The sequence below is a fragment of the Ochotona curzoniae genome, unplaced genomic scaffold, assembly GCF_017591425.1.
Source record: "Ochotona curzoniae isolate NIBS_2020 unplaced genomic scaffold, NIBS_Ocur_1.0 contig_908, whole genome shotgun sequence".
Taxonomy (NCBI): domain Eukaryota; kingdom Metazoa; phylum Chordata; class Mammalia; order Lagomorpha; family Ochotonidae; genus Ochotona; species Ochotona curzoniae.
Window position 1 is genome coordinate 1,321,490 of NW_024466607.1, and position 18,656 is coordinate 1,340,145.

The 18,656-nt window shown below is 61.3% G+C and overlaps 1 protein-coding gene across 1 annotated transcript; it reads right to left on the reverse strand.

Annotated features, from left to right (window-relative positions):
* Positions 1 to 1,654: 1,654 nt before the first annotated feature.
* On the reverse strand, positions 1,655 to 18,388 carry IL5RA (interleukin 5 receptor subunit alpha). Its single transcript, XM_040995093.1, has 10 exons — positions 18,052 to 18,388; positions 16,048 to 16,193; positions 14,912 to 15,056; positions 13,495 to 13,648; positions 13,237 to 13,424; positions 11,849 to 12,003; positions 10,137 to 10,275; positions 4,648 to 4,744; positions 3,465 to 3,546; positions 1,655 to 2,094 (listed from the first exon to the last, which is right to left on the reverse strand). The coding sequence occupies exons 1-10, from the start codon at positions 18,122 to 18,124 to the stop codon at positions 2,008 to 2,010; spliced, it is 1,266 nt and encodes a 421-aa protein (XP_040851027.1). The 5' UTR covers positions 18,125 to 18,388; the 3' UTR covers positions 1,655 to 2,007.
* Positions 18,389 to 18,656: the final 268 nt, after the last annotated feature.

Consider the following 18,656-nt stretch of genomic DNA (forward strand, 5'->3'; position numbering starts at 1 on the left):
TGCGGGCAGGAATGTTCACCCTCCTAAACGGTGGCTGGGTCCTAGCATGCTCGCTGCAGCCTGGGCAGGCACAGTGGGACCCACAGCAGGCTCACTGCAGCCTCGCCGGGCAGGGGGACCCACAGCACGCTCGCTGCAGCCTCGGCAGGCAGGGGGACCCACAGCAGGCTCACTGCAGCCTCGCCAGGCAGGGAGACCCACAGCACGCTCGCTGCAGCCTCGCCAGGCAGGGGGACCCACAGCACGCCCACTGCAGCCTTGCTGGGCAGGGAGACCCACAGCACGCTCACTGCAGCCTCGGCAGGCAGGCGCAGCGGGACACGTGCAGTTATCTCCATGCGCATGCTCATCACACGTGTTCTTCCTCTGCTTGCCGCTGCTGCCAGAGGTGGGCAGCACACAGGTGCCATGCCAGGGCTGGCCCAGGAGCCCTTGCCCCCTGTAAGGGGCAGAAACTGCCCCAGCCACTGCAGACCTGTCCTGGGCCCACAGTGTAGCAGACGTAACCCCACGGCCTCCTGGGACTCCACAGCTGCCCGAGTCCAGGGATGGGCCCAAGGCTGTGCTGTGGAGAGCCTGCCGGAGGCAGTGATGGCATACAGGCTTTTAAGGAATGCAATGAGTTCCACAGAGTGAGAACGGGAAGGCTGACTGCGGAGGCCATGGGCAGCTTCAGGACACACCTGTCACCGGGGTCAGAGGGTAGAAGCAGCGGAGGGAAGCAGGCAGGTGTGCCTGGCCCCAAGGGGTGCCACGCACACCCTGTGGGTGGGAGGGGCCTCCTGTGGCAGCCTGCCAGGCAGAGGCGGTGTCCACCGCGTGGGAGCCAGACAGGGCGCTCCAAGGCCCACAGGAGAGCAGTGTCCAGAACATTCCTGCTCTGTCGCTGCCACTCTGGTGGCCGGCGTTCCAGCGTGGAGGGCCCCGGGACTGGTTTGAGGCAGCACGCCCAGGGGACAGGCTAGACATGCGCATTGTCAGGTGCTGGGCGGGGCACACTGCTCCAAGGACCCCCCACCCCTGGCTGCATCTACTGTAGCCTCAGGCCTGGGGACCCGGGCTCAAGGTGTTGGCTGGGAGGGGTGTACCTGAGCTTTCTGTCCACTGAGTGGTCACCAGTGACGGACAGCTGTCATGACTGCCAGGGCAGGAGGCCGAGTTGGTACAGTGGGTCTTGTGGGTTAATCAGAGAAACAGCCCCTGAAGTGATGACTGGGCCAGCTGCGCAGAGCAGCTCTGAGCTGTCGCCTCCCTTTCTGGGCCTGAGCCCCATGTCGCCAGGCCGGCAGAGCCAGCATCACACGGGCCTTGCCAGCACTGTCCTCCTGCCCCGCTCTGTCCAGGGCTCACCTGCACCTGGCCCCACTGGCACTATGCCCATCGCGCAGGCCTCCAGCATGGCACGCACACGAGGGGTTGGGAGGCAGGGTTTCTGTCTGGGTGGCCCAGAGCACCCTCCCTGCAGAGGCTCAGGGCTGGCCTCTTCCTGCACCACGCGGTCCGGCAGCAGCTGTCTGCCAAGGCCCCGTCTGGAACCAGCGTCTCTTGCCAGCAGGTACACACTCAGTGTCCCCCTGAATGCGGGGCGATGGCTTGGCTCTGGCTTCTGCCGATGCCTCCTGGGTGGGCCTGAGGGACACGTGGTCATTGTGCTGCTGTGTGGAAGTGCGGAACCTCTAGGAAGAAAAGCAGCATGGACTGTGGTTCCGGCAAAGTCAGGCATGGGCCCAAGTTCACGACTGCATCCAGGCCAATGCGCCTCCTCACATCCTGCTGGCCTCCCACGTGCTGGACACGAGCCTTACGGATGGTCCCTCATGCACAGAAGCTTGGGGTGAGTCAGGCAGTGGCAAAGGTGAGGTGGAGCAAAGCTGCAGCCGGAGGCTCAGTGCCAGCTGCCACGAGGGCACGAGGCAAGGCCTGCAGGGGAGCACCGTGCCCAGGGATCCGGAAATCCCACGGCTGAGCCCTCAGCCTGGTCTCGTCTCTGGGTCACGTGTGTGCACATCAGAACACAGGGTGTTCCAGCATCTCGGGCCCCAGCTCTTCCACGTAGATGATGACTTCAGACTCCGTGTCCTGAGATCCAGTCTTCTGCAAGACAAGACACCCTTCCTCAGATGTCCAACAGCAAATGCCCCTTGGCATCCCTTGCAACAGGCTTCGGGTTCTCTGTTGTGGTACACATTCATACAAAAACTGTGGGTACTATGGCAGGACCCGCTCCCTGGGCTGGCTCATGCTCCCTGCAGGCCCATTGTAGGTGTCCCTCCAGACTCACGTGTGTTGCCTCCAAGGACCCAGCCAAGCACCCAGTGCAAACACTCAAACACCAGGCACCTGTCCACCTGCACACAGGCAGGTGCACACTTTCCCCTGTTCTCTCCCTGCTGGTACAGATGGCAGCTCTCCTTGTGGCAGAGACATGGTAGTGGGTGTCACTCACTCAAAGGTCAGGGCCCACCTTCCCAGTGCCCACAAGCTCACCGTGAGCCCTGTGCCAATTCACCTGAGGGGCTGTGCATCTGCAGGCTTGGGTACTGGGCGAGGGCTGGGACCAGCACGCAAGGGTGCTGAGAGCGGTTGTATCATTACCGGCAGAGGCCAATGATCTTGCTGCTGACCGCTAGGGTCACGAATGGGCCCTCTTGTCCTCACAGGGAGGGCCAAAGACAGCTGGACAGATGGTGCCCCCAGAGAGGGAGGCCGGGACACGCCAGGCACAGCCCAACTCGGGTTGGGTCTGGTGGAGAGCTTAGGCCACAGCCAGTCCCGGATGACACGCGCTCTCGCTCACTCGCTCTCCCTCCCTCACACACACCCCTGAGAAGCCAGGCAGGGCTGAGCCCCAACATTCAGCCCTGTTTCTCAGACCAGCTTGTCTACCTGAGTTGCTGGTCCGCACAAGCGACTTGGTTCTAATTAACAATAAGCCACCAGCCGTTCCAGAAATGGGCGCCCACAGACACAGCAGTCTCCAGTGGGCACTCGTCCCTGGAAGGAGTGACCGTGGGCATGGCTGGCCAGCCCTGAGTGGCTACGGCTTCTGAGCCGTGACTGGGATAAGACGTGTGTGATTGAGAGAGCATTCACCTTGTCTCTAGGAATCCAGTCCCTGCAAAGGGCTGGGGCCCGCCCATGTGGGAACTCGGAGTCCTCGCAACCTTGGGGCCAGCTGGCGGCCCAACTGACCGCTTCCCCTGCTGTTCACAGAGCACCTCGAACTACTGGGGCTAAAGTAGTGGCCTGCAGCCAGCTAAGGGAGGCCTGGGAAGAAGTCGGCTTTGCCGCTGTAACTCTCCACACAGCGATGGGCATAGAAACAGCGGCCCAGCCAGGTGGCTGAGGACCAGAGCGAACCTCTCCCCTGGTGGACAGCCCAGTCAGCCCACGGCCAAGACCCAGAAACCAGAGGGATCCCGGGCCCGAGCAAGGGGCAGGGGTCATGGAATGGGTGGCGTTACCTCGTAGCTCATGGCCTCCAGGTTGCCAAGGCTTCTGCTTGGTGTTGGCACTGGTGGGAACACCCTGGTCCACAGGTGACATCTGCAAATGGCATAGGCAGGAGCCAGGTGAGCCAAGGGCCCTGGGCCCCACACGGCGCTTGGCAAGCCCGCAGCTTCCCGGGTGCCCATGCCGTGCTCTCTGTGGCAGACCTGGGGCTCCTGCACAGCTGTGCCATGGCCTCCAAGCCTTCCAGGAAAGACAGCTGAGGACTGTGTCCTGCCTAGAGCCAGGCCCACTGCTCGCTCGCTCGCTCGCTCATTGTTTTAAGATTGATTGCTTTGTAAGTCAGACCGGCAGCTCTTTGATCCAGTGACTCACTCCCCCAGTTAGCTGCAACAGCCAGTCATGGTTCAGACTCTGCCCAGGACTCTGGTGGGTGACAGGGGCCCAAGCGCTCGGGCCATCCTCCATTGCCTTCCTAGACACAAAAGCAGACCACCAGGGACTGGACCCAGCGCTCCAGTGTGGGAGCCAGCATCACAAGCGGTGCTTCACCCACCGAGCTCAGCTCTGGTCCCCAGCAGGTCCAGTGCTGAGGATGGACACAGCTCGTGGCCTTCCCGGGCCCCCTCAGCCGCAGTGGCTCACAGGGTGGCCCACCCTCACCCCTAGGTGCCCTCTGACTGTGGCCTTGGTAGCAGTGCAGTGCCACAGACAGGCCAGGGCAGACTACATCCCAAGGTCTTGGGGAGTGAGCTTGGTCCTGGCAGGTGGGCAGCACTGGGCAGCACTCATGGGGCCTCCTGCAGGCTTCAAGACAGCACATCCCTGGATATTCCCAAGCCCGTAGTGGCCCCAGGAGCAGTGATGCACTTCGGGCCAGCTGGGAGTTGCCCCTGGGAGCTAGGGCATTTTTTCCGCCAGGGCCTGCCTTCTCCAGGATCCCCAGATCCTGCCAGGAAGGCCAGAATGGTTGGAAGATGCCAACTGTGAAACCCCCACAGGATGCTGAGCTTACAGCTCCGCGGCTGGCGTGGCCAGGCCCAAGCTGAGGGCGTGCCTGCTGGGCCAGGCTCTGCGAGGCACCTGCTGGCAGTGCTTGCTCTTGCCTTGGCCTGTGCCCACCTATGCCTTGCATCCCACCCTGTCCACAGTCCAACCTGACTGTCCCCTCCCAGCCCTGGCCGTGGGAACACCTACATCTTGCAGACGAAGGAACAGATGAGCAAAACCAAGCAGACAGTTGCCGGCAACACGAGGAGAAGCTGCCCCAGGGAGGGCCTCGGCTTGTCACGGCCTGGGACAGAGAGGGACAGTCAGCAGTTGTGGGAGAGCCTGAGGCCCCAGGGTTGAGACTCCCCAGGGCCCCTGGGCTGACACTCCCCAGGGCTGACACTCCCCAGGGCTCCTGGGCTGACACTCCCCAGGGCCCAGGGCTGACGGGCAGGCACCACACATGGGAGGCAGCGGGCGGTTCACCCTGGGCCACGCCAACCAGCATAACTAGGGCATCGGGTCTGCTGCAGCCGGAAGCTCATATGGACAGAGCTTCCAAAGGGAAAATCAGGAAGCAACAGTCCAGGAAGAGGAGCTTTTGAGGGAAGCTGTGTGCTACCCTCGCCCACCCCTGTTAGCAGGGAAGCCCCTGGAAGCTGCTGACCGAGCTGGATGCTCTGGGTTATGTTTGGCGCACCGTCCCCTGTTCCCGTCTCTCAGAAGGAGAAGGGTGACTGCTGTTGGGTCAAGCTAAGAGGTTCACACGCTGCCTTGTTCTCTACTGAAACGTGCTGCCAAGCTGGGCTCCAGGGGCTCCAGTGACAGTGTCGGGCAGGGAGGATGTGTGTGCACCTGCTGAGGGCACGGGGCGCGGACTGGGCTGTGCTGTGTGCTGTCCTGCCTGACCCCTCGCTCAGGGACACGTTCAAATCACGCAGCCCAGGAGGCGAGCTGGCACCACCCTATAAAATGAGAAGTGCGGGTAAGGGGAACGGGCCAGTGTGCACAAACACAGCCTCCCAACGCTGGCCACCAGCACAGCTCGAGTGGTGGGCTGCAAAGGCTGTGGGCTTTGCCAGCTGCGTCTCGCAGCTCCCACGCGGGAGCATGAGTTCCGGGATCGCCCCTTCCGTTCTTTGAACTATTCATGGAGTCGTCATCAGTGAGCCAGCCCCGGGCTCTGCTGCCTCGCCAAGCTGCCTGGCTCTGCACTTGTGCATCAGCGGCGGCGGCAGCTGCGGGATGGTGCCTGTTGGCAGCCAGGCTGGTCCCTGGGGTTTATCAGTATCGTCCACTCGGTCACGTTTGCGGCGTGAATGGCACAATACTCCCTAGCCCGATGTGCTCGGAAGAGATAACAGTGCTGTGTTCTGACCCCAGTTACAACAACCTGTGCAGTTAAACGCCCGCGCCGCCCTCTGCTCGGACAGCAAGGGCTCTCACTGAACTAGCAAAAACACGCAAGCCAGGGATTGTCCTGCCTTAGTTTTTACAACATTATGGACGCTTGCCAGCTGCCAAGGAAGACAAGGTCACGGCCACTTCCTGCTGGGAGTTGGCAAACTGGCTGCTTGCCCTGCCCGGATTGTCCTGCCTGCCTAGGGCTGCCTCAGCACGGCCAGTTGAGGACAGGGCCACACCCAGCTCGAGCTGCTCCACAAAGCTTGGACTGGCGGGAGAACCCAGCGTAAGGCGAAGCTGCTGCGGGTCACCTGTGGCTTCAGCTGCCCTACACCTGCACGGGGAAAGCATTGCAGGGGTGACGTGAGCCGGCTCAGCAGGGCTCGCTCTGAGCGCTGGTCCCAGGGGGCTGAAGGAGGCAGGGGCCCCGACAGTGCCCTTCTGGACGTCAGAATGATGCAGAATGCCAATGCCATGCAAGAGGCAGGTGCTGTCGCCAGTCTGAGCTGAGACCCTGGGTGCTCTGGCAGAGCATTTCCAGGTAATTTGGGTCATTTCTCTGAGGTCTGCTTTGACCATGGAAACCCCAGACGTTCTTTTTGAACACATGAGCCTGCCCGTCTGAGCAGGACCCCGGGAGCTCACTTTCCTGCCTCCTAATCTGGCCCGCCTGGCCGTGTAAGCGAGGCAGACACCTGCTCTGTGCCATACCTGGGGCGTGTGCTGGGAGGCCCCTGGGGCGGGGGGCAGTGTCTCTGGGGCTGGGCTTGGTGCCACAGCCCCTCTCCTTCTAGAATTCTGCAGTCCACGTGGTTTGCACCGAGAACTTATAGCAGGTCCCTTGCAGCCCTGGTTCGCCCTTCACCCGGTGCCGTCCACACCTGTGGGACCTGAGTCTGCAGACCCACCGCAGGTTTTACGAGAACTGAGCTCAGAGCTGAGTGCCAGATTATCACAGCAAGGGCAGGAGTGGGGCACACGGCACCAGCCTGGCCAGGTGCCCAGGGTCTCCCCTCAGGGCTCGTGAGAGAGAAGCCAGATCCCGGACCCCCAGTGCCCACCCTTCTGTGACCAACCTGCCTGATCCCCACCCAAGGCTGGGGTCTGTGTGAGACACGCCTCCACCTCGTGAGGGGGATGGGTGGCTCTGCTGTGTATGGGGGCGCGGTTTACGGGCTGGGAAATCAGTGTGAAACATTCAAACGGAGCCCAGCACCAGAGGAGCATGAGGGCAGAGTGGAGCTGGGCTGCGGTCAGTGCCCACCTCGGGGGCCTCTGGAGAGAGGGAAGGAGCCAGGCCGACTGCAGAAGCCTGGGGAGAGTGGAGGAGGGGCGTGGAGGACGCAGGTGCACAGATAAGAGGACCAGCAGCTTCCGGAAGTTGAGAAAGCACAAAAAGGGGAAAGACTGTGAAAATTGGGAAGTGGGTGTGAGATAAGACAAAGCCAGCCCCATGGAGGGAGGATGCTACTCTGCCCTGGTCCAGGACAGCTGGGTGACCTTGCAGCACTGTGCCCCTCACGTGGCCCCCAGGGCTGCCTGCTCCCCCAGCTCTGTGCCAGCTTCTGCCCGAGACAACCATGGGCCGCATCGGACTAACCAGTCCACTGAGTCTGCCCCAAGTTGTTCTTACACCTCCTGTCTGTGGAAAATATGCAAACACGGCCCCTTCCAGGCTGTGTGGCGACCACTGGGCCATGTCCTGCCTTCTGGCCTACGATGCTTGAAGGGAGGGGCGGGTGTGATATCTGAGGTGGATGGCGGGTGATGGGATGTGGATGTGATGGGCCTGGGGTCAGAGGAGGAAGCTACTATTTAGGAGCCCTGGAAGTGGAAGCAATGGTGTGGCGGCTGAGAAAGCAGGAGCAGCCGAAAGTGAGCTGGTCACGGACCACGACTCCCCAGTGCTGCGGTGTCCCCTGGCAGCCAGAGGTAACCCTGGGGTGCAGCAGGGGTGGCAGGGCATCTGACCAGGTCCAAGGATCAGTCCTGCAGGCCGGCACATCCCCGTTATCAGTGGCCAGGTGACCTAGACGGAGCCTCAGGATCCTTCTCAACACTGCTCCCCTCCGCCACAAAGGGTCCCACCTTGCTTGGCTGCCTCCATCCCAGAGACAGACTTGGGAGTGCCCTGGCTGACAGCTGCGTCTTCTGCTTAATGCTTCCCTCCACCCCACCGTGACTTCCAGGCTCCCATGCCCTAAGCCCCAAAAGCCACCGTGCCTTCTCTCCCTGTGCCCGCCATGTGGGCAGAAGTCCCCTTGCACACACAGGGAAGGGAAACCCCCTCTCTGAACCTGCGTGCACGAGGGTGGCGGGAAGGTGCCCGGGAATGCCCACAGTTGGTGCAGTTAGCTGGGGCGCTGGGAAAATCAGAGCATCGTGCAGATAACGCAGCCAGCTGACACAACCAATGCAGCTGTGGCATCTGAGCCAGGGAAGCCTCCCGAGCCAATGTTTCTGCTCTTTATTCCCCCTCCCTCCTGGGGACCCGAGCAACTTATTCCTGCAGGTGAGGCTGGACCAGGGAGGGGCCGTGTGTCTTGGGCTGTTTGAGCCAGGTGGGGGCATCAGGCTGGGGCAGAGCTGGCCTTGAGAGGCTTGTCGGAACTACCACGCGTGGGTGAGCTGGGCTCCCTCCCGGTTTGCTTCGCCTTCCTCTCAGTTCCCCCGCCTGGGTCCTTGGGAGTGCACCCAGGGCTGCCCTCTGGGGCTGTGTGGTCCACGGGGCTCCCTTCTCTCTTGAGAACTCACCAAGCCCAGCCCCCGACCCCTGACCCTGCAGGCCCAGAACCGCGCTGCCTGTTCAGGCCCTTCCCCGTGGCTTCTGTGGAAGTCTACCTAGTCAGCACGAGCCTGACTCATGTCCACCTGGGCTCATGGGTCACCGCCCAAGGATTTCCCAGAGTGACTTCAACCACAGAAAATGCCAGCAGGTGCCCGAGAAAAATCTCCCCTGCAGCAGACCCCTGGGGTGAGGGAAAGCCCCCTGGAGGAGCAGGAGGCCAGCTCGGCCAGCAGCAGCTCCTGCATAGGCCTTGCTCTGTCCTTCACACCGTTTGGAACCCGTTCCCCTGGCCCAGGGTCGAGATTGGATGCTAACATTAGCTAACCCAGCAGGCGCCCCATCCTTGCCACTTGCTGACCACAGACCTGACTTCCCAAACACAGAAGGGGTTGGCAATGGGGCTAGATGCGTGTGAAGGGGAGGTGTGCCCCTGGAGGCCTGTGATGCTCCCAGGGCAGCCAAGGCACATGGCCACACCTCCAGCTGGGAGCAGCTCCTGAGGACGCACGGCCTCGGGGCCTAGGGGGTTTTCTGGGGAAGATGCCAGGGCCCATCCCACTCTCCCTGCTCCTTTGGGTTGGCCCGGTGCGACCTCTGGGTCAGACGTCCATGTCATGTGGTGTTTGATGGACACACAGCCTGCTGGATTCCCTTCCTTCCTTGCAGGTCTGCATGCCCTTAGCCCCACACACTTGGCTGAGAGCCAGGGCAGGCCGTGGGGGTTCTGGTCTCGAGGTGTGAGCCTGGTGCCGGAGCAGGGAGCGGTGTACTCTGTGCGGAGCTGCGCGGTCTCCTGCCCACAGAGGACATGCCCCTCTGGCTGGCCAAGGCCACAGATCACTTGGGCCACAGAGCAGCTGCACACTGACATAGGAGCATGCGTCCCTGACCGTGACTTGCCCCAAACTCGCTGGCCTGCATACTCAGGACAGCTCCCACTGGGAGGGCAGGGCGGGGGTGTCCCCGAGCAATCCTCCATTTTGGTATCTGCTTTAAAAAGCAATATGTGAACTTTGCTGGGAGACGGTAGGGATGGTGGCAGGCCACTGTTTGCAGCGGTCAGGTGGAGATGACGCTGGGGTGGACCACTGAGAGGCCAGCACAGGTCATCAGTCGCCATGACCGTGAACCGTGCCACCACCCACCCACGGTGACCGCCACACCAAGTCACACCTGTGCAGAGACTGCCTCAAGCTGGACCCTCACCCCCAAGGACAGACGAGGGGAAGGCCAGCTGTGGCTGTGTCCACTCCTACCCACGCAGGAAGCTCAGTGGAGACTTCTTAGAGGAAGCCTGCACAGCTCTCCCAGAGTTGGACCTGCAACTCTGCATGGAAGCCTTGAGAACAGGTGCAAGGCCAGGGAAGGAATCCCAGGCCAGGAAGCCTCAGGGGGCGTCTCCCTGGCGGAGAAGGCGAGATGCAGCAGAGAGGAGAGGGGCTGGGGGACTCTGAGTGAGGGTGTCCACTGTGCGGGATGCTCACTCAGCAGCTTCACTACTCACCCACGCAGGAGGGCGGGCTCCAGGCACTCCAGAGGCCAGCTGCCCGGCACATGGCACTCACTGTGGCTCTCACTTCCACGCAGTACCTGGAGCTGTTGTCGATCACAGAGGTGAAGCCGTTGGTTGTACTGTGCTCTGTCTAAGCAGGTGAGAGTGGCCGTTAGAGACGCCTTCGGGTACGTAGCTCACGCCAGTCACAACAGGAGGCTGCCCCGACTGGCTAGCATCGTACGACAGGGCCCTCCAGGCTGCTCTGGGGTGGGTAAGTCCTGAGACCCAGCTGGGCCAGTCGGCACCTCAGATGGCTGACGAGGCCTGTGCCAGAAGGCACCCTCTGCCTTCCCAGGCTCCAGCTCCTGCCATCACTCCCCGTAACAATGTCACTTGCCATCCACCAGGCGTGACGAGCCCAGCAGTCTGCCTACTGTGGTGTGGCCTGCATGCTAAGGATGGAGCATCCTAAATGGAAAAAACAGAAGAGTGACAATGACAGACAGTGGGCACTTTGGGACACAGCCGCTCAGGCCGCTGTGGTCTGTGCCTTTAATCCAGGTGGCAGAGCTGCAGCCCGGGAGGGCAACCAGACCTCTCCCTGCATTCAGGTCCTTCACAAAATGTCGGAAGTACAGCAGCATGTGGATGGCCGAGCCAGGAGCCAGGGGGGAAGAGCAGGCTGGGGCCAGGTCCACCTGGCGGGCTGGGAGCCTCAGCTTGCTCCCCAGCGCCCGAGCCGTGGCTGTGCAGTCAGGGGGAACAGTGAGGCCCCTGCTCTAGGGCGTGCTATTCTGAGGCAGAATTTCCAGTTTCAACCCATCTTTTGGTTGAACAAATAGCTCAGTGGCCAGCCCACCCCTGAGTCCTCACGGACGCTGGCTTGCCACGAGGTTGAGATCTGGTATACGGTGAGTTCATTTGCCCATAACTGAAGCCTCCTCCCTCGCCCCAACCGGTTGGCATTGCTGCCACCCAGCCAGACCTCTGTGCCCCAGACAAGAAGTATGTCCCTGCCACCTGCCTCTGTGCCTCCCCTGTGACTGCTGCCTACTTTGTCTCTGGGCCACCTCTGCTTGGGCCCCTGTAGTAGCCACTGCCTGCCTGCCGTCTGCATGTTCACCCCTCCCCCACCCTCCCCCACCCCTCCCCCTGGCCACCCTGTGTCTAGCTTCCCATCGCTACCAAAGGGACCCATGCTGGTTTCCATTGCAACAGACAAACCCATTTCCCCTCCTGCTAGTTCCCATGAGCCACAGGCTAAGTGTGCGACCATCCTAGGAGTCCGGCTGACACTGTCTCTTCCCTAGTGGCTGCTCCCACTCACGGTGCAGCGTGAGCTAGGCCACATGGGGCGTGTGCACCCCCTCATCCCTGAGCGACATGTGGTGGTGGCCAGCTGTTGACCAGGTGAAGATGCTACTGTGAATGTGGTGTCTGAGGGACAGCTGCTCCCTGAGTCCGTGCAGTTAACACGGGGGTTGTGTCCTGGCAAATCCTGCTCCCCTTTTCCCTGCAGACCCCACACGGCACTGCCCACTGCAGCTTCTAGCATCTCTGCTACTCATTTCTAGCCAACCCTTGTGTCCTGGTGCAAAGCATCTTCTTTCAAGTCAAAGTGGGACGCGACTCATTGCCAGGGCGCCGGGTGGATCTCTGCTCCCCTTGGCTCATTTGCATGCCACCCGGAGCAGCGCTTACCTGGGCGGAGCCCCTCTTACCTGGGTGGAGCCCCTCTGCGTGTTGTTTATCTTCACTTGGTAATCGAAGCAGTGCGCAGGGAAGGCGGACACGGGCTTCTCCCACCGGATGGAGACTCGCGTCCCTTCCGGTCCTGCCACCTCAGTGCTGACGTTCTGCGGGGGGTTTACCTGGTCTGGGTTGAGAGTGAGCAGTCGGGGACAGCTCTCCACAGGCAGCCGGCATGCCCGATGACCACCCAGCCACGCTTCCCGGGCCATGCTCCCCACACATTCCCTCTCCACCCCGGTCACCTGGGCTCCTGCTGAGAGCTGCCAGGGAGGAGCCTGGGTCAGGCAAAGGTGGCAAGGAGTCCCTTCCCAGCCACCCTCCCAGGCCTCTTCACTTCCCAAGCTGACCCAATCCCCGGGCAGCCCTGACCGTGGAAAAACACGGCCCCAGTTGTTCCCATGCCACGCCGCTGCTACCCAGTGCGCAATCCCAGCTGCCTCTCTTCCCATCCAGCTCCTTGCTTGTGGCCTAGGAAAGCAGTGGAGGATGGTTGAAGGTCGTGGGGCGCTGCACCCACTTGGGAGACCCAGAAGCTGTTGGTTCCAGGCTTCAGACTGGCGTAGCCCTGACCACTGTGGCCACTGGGAAGTGGACCGGAAGATAGACTATCTCCTTCTCTCCTTCTCTCCCCCTCTCCCCTCCTCCTCTTCCCCCTCCCTCTCTCTTCTCTCCCCATTTCTATCTTCTCTCCCCTTCTCTCCCTGTCTCTCCCTCTCTGTAGCTCTGCTTTGAGAATAAAAAAAGTAAATCATTTTTAAAAAATAAAATATCAGCACACTGAATTGACCTGAGACCCACACAGGAGATATTCATTTCTCCATTTCCAAGTGTGAAGACTGAGGCCCAAGGGGGCAGCTAGCTGGGTGGCACAGCTCTGCAGCACACTAAGACCCATGGCACGTGGAGGTTCTTGCACACTGGTGCCCGTCACATCACTGGAGCTCGTGACGATAAAGCTGACGAGGGGCGGGAGGGCTGAGTGTGGGATGCCGTGATCTGAGACCCCCTGGTGCGGGGGTTGAGGGAGAGGAGGCCCTTGGCACAGGAAGCCTGGCCGGCCTGCAGGTAGGAGAGGGCAGCAGGGCTCAGGAGTGGTATCTGTCCATCACAGCTTCTGTGGACAGATGCCTCCTGGACACTGGACAGTGAGGCAGGCTCCTGGCTATGTGGGAGCTGAATCCCTGGGGGCACCTGGCAGTGTGTGAGGCTGTGTATGTGGGTCAGAGCTGGGAGCTTTGTGCCTGCACCAGGGGCTTTCAAATGCCCTTCTCTGGGGCCCCAGCTCGGTGACGCTCATTGCCGATCCAGCTCGGAGCCACTGGGCAGCTGCTGTCTGGTCGGGGTCCTTCCGCCTCACCTATGGTGTGCAGAGCAAACAGCTGATCGAAGGGCTGGATGGCTGTGAAGCTGCTCGAGCCGTTGACATGCACGGCCAGCGGCTCGGGCCTCTTGCTGAGGATGGCCGTCTTGGGGAACCAGCAGGCGACGTTTCTCTGCAGTGCGTCTCTGCTGTACTCCCAGCACTCTTCTGTGTGGGAGCCGAACCTGGATGGGAGCACTGGTGAGTTTGCCAGATTGAAGGAAACTGCTTGCGTAAGCGACAACGCGTGCTAACCTGTAGTAGAGGAAATACTGTGTGTCCTGGGGGGCTGCAGCGCCCACGAGCCAGGCACAGCGAAGAGACACCCAGTACAATGCTGAGGGCGTGTCGTTATCCATGGCGGTGTTGGTGGTGCAGGTCAAGTTCACAGCCGCTGTTCCTGGAGTCCCTGGGTGAACAGGAATGAACACAAGGCCGTCATGGCATGGCTGCGTGCTGAGGACCGCGGGCTGCGTGCTGCGCTGGGGCACAAGGCTGTGAGGACCATGGCCTGCGTGCTGCACTGGGGCACAAGGCTGTGAGGACCGCGGGCTGCGTGCTGCTCTAGGGCACAAGGCTGTAAGGACCGCGGGCTGCGTGCTGCGCTGGGGCACAAGGCTGTGAGGACCGCGGGCTGCGTGCTGCGCTGGGACTGCAGCTCCCATGGGGTTTTGTCCCCATCAGAATGCGAATGTGACCAGACCTTGATGACAACGTCTGTGAGAGGCAGAGGTTGGCAGCTGAAGAGCAGGGCGGCATCTTCCCAAAGCTCCTGGGTTTATTTTGGTGCAAACATGTTGACGCCCCCCTGAGTGTGTGAGGTGTGTCCCACTTTACGGTTTGTATCCGTGGTGCTCAGTCCATAGCTCCTGCATCTAAATCTGCTCTCTCTACCCGCTCCGTGTGCAGCACCTCCGCCTCTCCACCTGGCCCCTCCACGCCTCGTGTATCTGCTGCGGCTACACTCCCCTGCTCCACCTCTGCTCAGGGTCCACGGCCGCCGTCGCCCATTCGTGCGCTCAAGACCACGGCCCAAGCTCAGGGCAGCTCTGAATTTCTGAACTCTCCTTGTCTTGTGGTTCCCAACCAAGGAATCACACATTTATTCTGCTTGATCGAAGGCAGAAATAAAGGCTGTCTTGTTGGTGTAGCCTATCTGGATGCCAGAGAGCAGAGTTGCAGAAATGTGATGTCAGAGTTGCATGGCGGGTTGTTCCCTTTGCCCTGTGCCCAGCTGAGCTCGGGATTGGCCTCTACCCGGGCACAGTTGTTGAACTCAGGGCCAAGCCACGTGAGCTAGCTTGTCTGTGGTCTAGACAGCACATGTAATGAGTCAAGCCTCTCTGGTGTTCTCGGTCACCAACAGTACGAGTAGCACGGCTTTTCCGCCAGCATTGTGGTCGACAGGCTCGTGAGCCGGGCCCCGGGAGCTGTGACTCAGGGCACGTTCGTCCTCGGGGCCTGATGCGTGTGTCACTTCTCTGCCCTGTCACTGGCTGTCAGCATCAGAGATGTGCCCACTGCACAGACAGCGCAGGCCTGTGCAGGGAGGTGGCACACGGGGTGGGGGAGCAGTCTCGTGGCGCACATGGGGGAGACGCAGGTTCTGGCGAGTGGCAGAGGAAAGCGAGAGCGTGTCTGGCCTGCTCGCCTGCGTGGAGGACAGCCTTACCTGGAGGAGCCTCCAGCCTGGCAGAAACCCAGCCACTGGCGGCGAGGAGGGAGTGGCCGTCTCGCCGTACGATGGTCCGCACGCTGGCCGCCACGCCGCGGTGTAGGGGGGTGGCCTTCCTGCTCTCCGTGCTCCTGGTCTCGAACTACACGACAAGGGAGGGATGACCGTCAGGGCAGTGCTGTAACAGACACAGGCCCTTCCGCTCCTCAAACATCAGACCCAAGAACACCAACACACGAACACAGCCGTGGGGTGACAGTAATGACAGGCACACATCGGTCAGACAGTGACATGCAGCACACTGGCCAGGAGGACGAGGAGGACCCTGCTTCCCGTGTCTGACTCCCAGCTCTGCTCCGGGTCCAGCTTCCTGCTAACGCAGCAGGTGACGGCTTAGCTGCTCAGGTCCCAGCCACCTGGGGGAAGCCCGGGTTCCGCTCCCGTCTGCAGCCTGGCCCGGCCCTTGCGGCTCTGGGCACCTGGGGAGTGACCCACACAGAAACCCCACTCTTCTCTCCCCCTGCCTCCCTCTCCTATCCTCCCACCCTTCCTTTCAAAGTTTACCAATAGAGGAATGCAAATTTTAAAAATCAAAACTGTGAGGCTCCTATTCTTGTTGGTCACCACTCCCAGTCCTGGCTCCCTCCAGAATCCCACCTGGGCCGCAAAACGGCTTAGAGGAGCGCTGGCCCCTCGGCTCCGCAGGCGCTGGTGCTGCAGAGTTGGGAGCTGCAGGGGACCTGGCCCTGGGCAGCCAGGCAGGACAGAGCACGGCCATGCCATCTGACCTGCTGCTGCTGTCACACGGCACCCTTCAGTGACTGGCTTTGTAAGTTTAATAGTTCCCTGATGGACTGGAGTGACGAGGGGTTGAGAGGGGAGTGCAGCCCCCGCCCCCGAATGGAATCCTGGAGCAGGTCCAGTCTCCCCTGAGGCCGCGGGAGGGTGCGCTCTGCCAGCAGAGCACGGCTGACATCAGAGCCAATGTGCCTTTAATCCCTGAGACAGGAATCCAAACTCGAACTCTGCCCCCAAAACATGCCCGAGTATCGTGTGGGCAGCAAGGAGCTGAGTCTGATGAAGGGTCTGGCTCGGGGAAGGTACAGTCCAGGCACCGTCCTCCCCAGCCTCACCTCGTCTTCCTGCGGGGTGCGCATCCACACGTGGTACTCCAGGTCAAGGTTTGCTCCGGCTCGATCGGGAGGTGGCTGCCACCGCAGCAGGACTTGCGCCAGCCCGGCAGCTTGGATGGTGAAATTGACAGGTGGCGGCAGCAACACTGGGGACCAGAGGGAAACACAGCACAGGTGTGCTGAGCTTTGCCCCGAGCTGTGCCCCGAGCTGTGCCCTGAGCTGTGCCCTGAGCTGTGCCCCGAGCTGTGCCCCGAGCTGTGCCCCGAGCTGTGCCCCGAGCTGTGCCCCGAGCTGTGCCCTGAGCTGTGCCCTGAGCTGTGCCCTGAGCTGTGCCCAGGCAGCACGGGGAGGCGGCCTGGACCAGATCCACAGGGGCGTGTGGGTTCATCAAGGCTGTGGGCACAGGTAAGACTGACATGACTTGGGAGGAGCCTGTTGCAAGCTGTTTCCAGAGCTTTCCGGACCCTGCCCGGCTATTCGTCTTAGTGCCCTTCCGACCTGACGAAGGGCCATCTACTGCGTCTGTATTGCCGACCTCAGTGGTGTCAGGCTGAGGGTCGTTGCCGTTCACAAGTTCCTGGTGTGTGACCAGCAGTTGTTGCTAATGGCACAGAGGAAGAGGGTGGGGCTGTGCCCGACTCCTGCTCCCTCCAGTGGGGGTCCTTGGAGGCTTGCACGGGGGCTGGCCCAGGATGTAAAATGTGGTCACTGCTCACGAGCAGGCCCAGTCCGAGACGGCCACGGCCGGCTCCCTCAGAGGAGCTAGACCGGGTTTTCCCCTGTGAGTCACGCGGGCTTTGCTCGGACAGCGAAAATTGAAATCTAAGCAGAGATTCCATGCCTACAACGGCAAACATTCTGAAAGCACAGAGGGACCAAAGTGCAGCAAAGGGAAATCCCACGTCTTCCACAGTGAGCCCTGCTAACCTGCTGTTAGCACTGCCACCTTTCTGCGTGTATAGCCACATACTGTTTTACTAAAATGGGGAAAATCCCAGCAGCCCTGCTTCCCATCCAGCTCCCTGCTTGTGGCCTGGGAAAGCAGTCGAGGACGGCCCAAAGCCTTGGGACCCTGCACCTGTGTGGGAGACCCAGAAGAAGCTTCTGGCGCCTGGCTTTGGATTGGCTCAGCTCCAGCCGTTGCGACCACTTGGGGACTGACCAGCAGACAGAAGATCTTCCTCTCTGTCTCTCCTCCTCTCTGTATACCTGACTTTCCAATAACATTAAATAAACCTTAAACAGAGAGAGAGATTGTCCATCCACTGCTTCACTCCCCCAGAGTTTTGGGCCAGGCCAAACCCCGGAGAGTGGGACTCTACCCAGGGGTCCACAGGGGCAGGACAATGACCTGCCACTTCCTGGGGAGGGAATTAGCAGGAAGCTGCATGGTAAACAGAGGCAGTGCCTGACACCAGGCGCCTCGTGTGGGTACAGGCACCAAAGCAGCCCCTCAGCCATGCCCACAACACCTGCCCCTCCCACGGGCCAGTGCCTGAGTCTCCAGGCTCTGCCCATCACCGTGGCGCTTATCTCAAGTAACAAAGGAATGTCCATCACCACAGTTGTACTGCTTATTGCTCAGGAGCCACACTCAGTTGTTGGCCTCCCCGCTGGGACCACACAGAGAAACTGCTGGCCTCACCACGGAAAATGCCATGAGACGATGCTGGGGCAGTGCCGGGTGCAGTGAGTCTATCGCACCAGATCCCCGGGCCCCAGGCAGCACGTCTGAGGACAGCGCACAGTGGAGGCGTCTTGTAGCCTGGGGGGGGGACCATCAGGACGGCCCAGGCCCCCACCCTGGAAACGTGCACTCCCACTGCAGCATCTGGGTCCTACTGTCTCCAGACGCTGTTTAAGGCCCGATGAGGAAGAACCTTTCTGGCCAAAGTCCACACATAATCCCCTGCCTGGGACTTGTTAGGAGAAGGCCAGGCTGTCCTGCACGCGACGCTCGGTAAGAGGGAGAGGCAGGTGTCCCTGGAGGGAGTGACACTCACGTGTTTCATCAGGAAGTGCGTCTGCTCGTGACATGGCCACCGTCCCCAGAAGAATCAGCAAGGCAGGTGCCATGGCGGCCGGGGTGACGTCCTACAGAACAGGGGAGAGATGGCCGCGGGGAAATGGCACGGGTAAAAGATGCAGTCATTTGTCCAAGACACACGGGCACAGATGCTGGACTCTTCAGGTTCAAACCCTGGCACTCGGGGGAGCCCCCCCGAGTGAAGATCCCGTGGAAAAACACCTCAAGGGTGTATGCATGACGCTGAGGAGCCCAGAGATGCCCGGCTTCTCTGCCAGCTGAGCTGGCACCCTGGCACACACGATGGGGGGATCCAGAGCCTGTGCCCGGCTGGTGGAGAAGGAAGAGGAGAGGGTGCAGTGAGCAGGAGGCTGGAGCACAGCGGTCCTGAGCAGGGCGGGCGAGGGCTGCGGTCACTTGGGAGTGCTGCCGCAGCAGGCGCAACAGGCGCAGCAGGCGCAGCAGGCACGCCGTGTCCACCTGCCGCAACTGGGCGCGTGGGGGAGAGCAAAGTCCTTACCCCACTCACAGAGCCTGGCGTGAGCCTTGCAGAAGCTGGCCTGTGTTGGTAATGAGACCAAA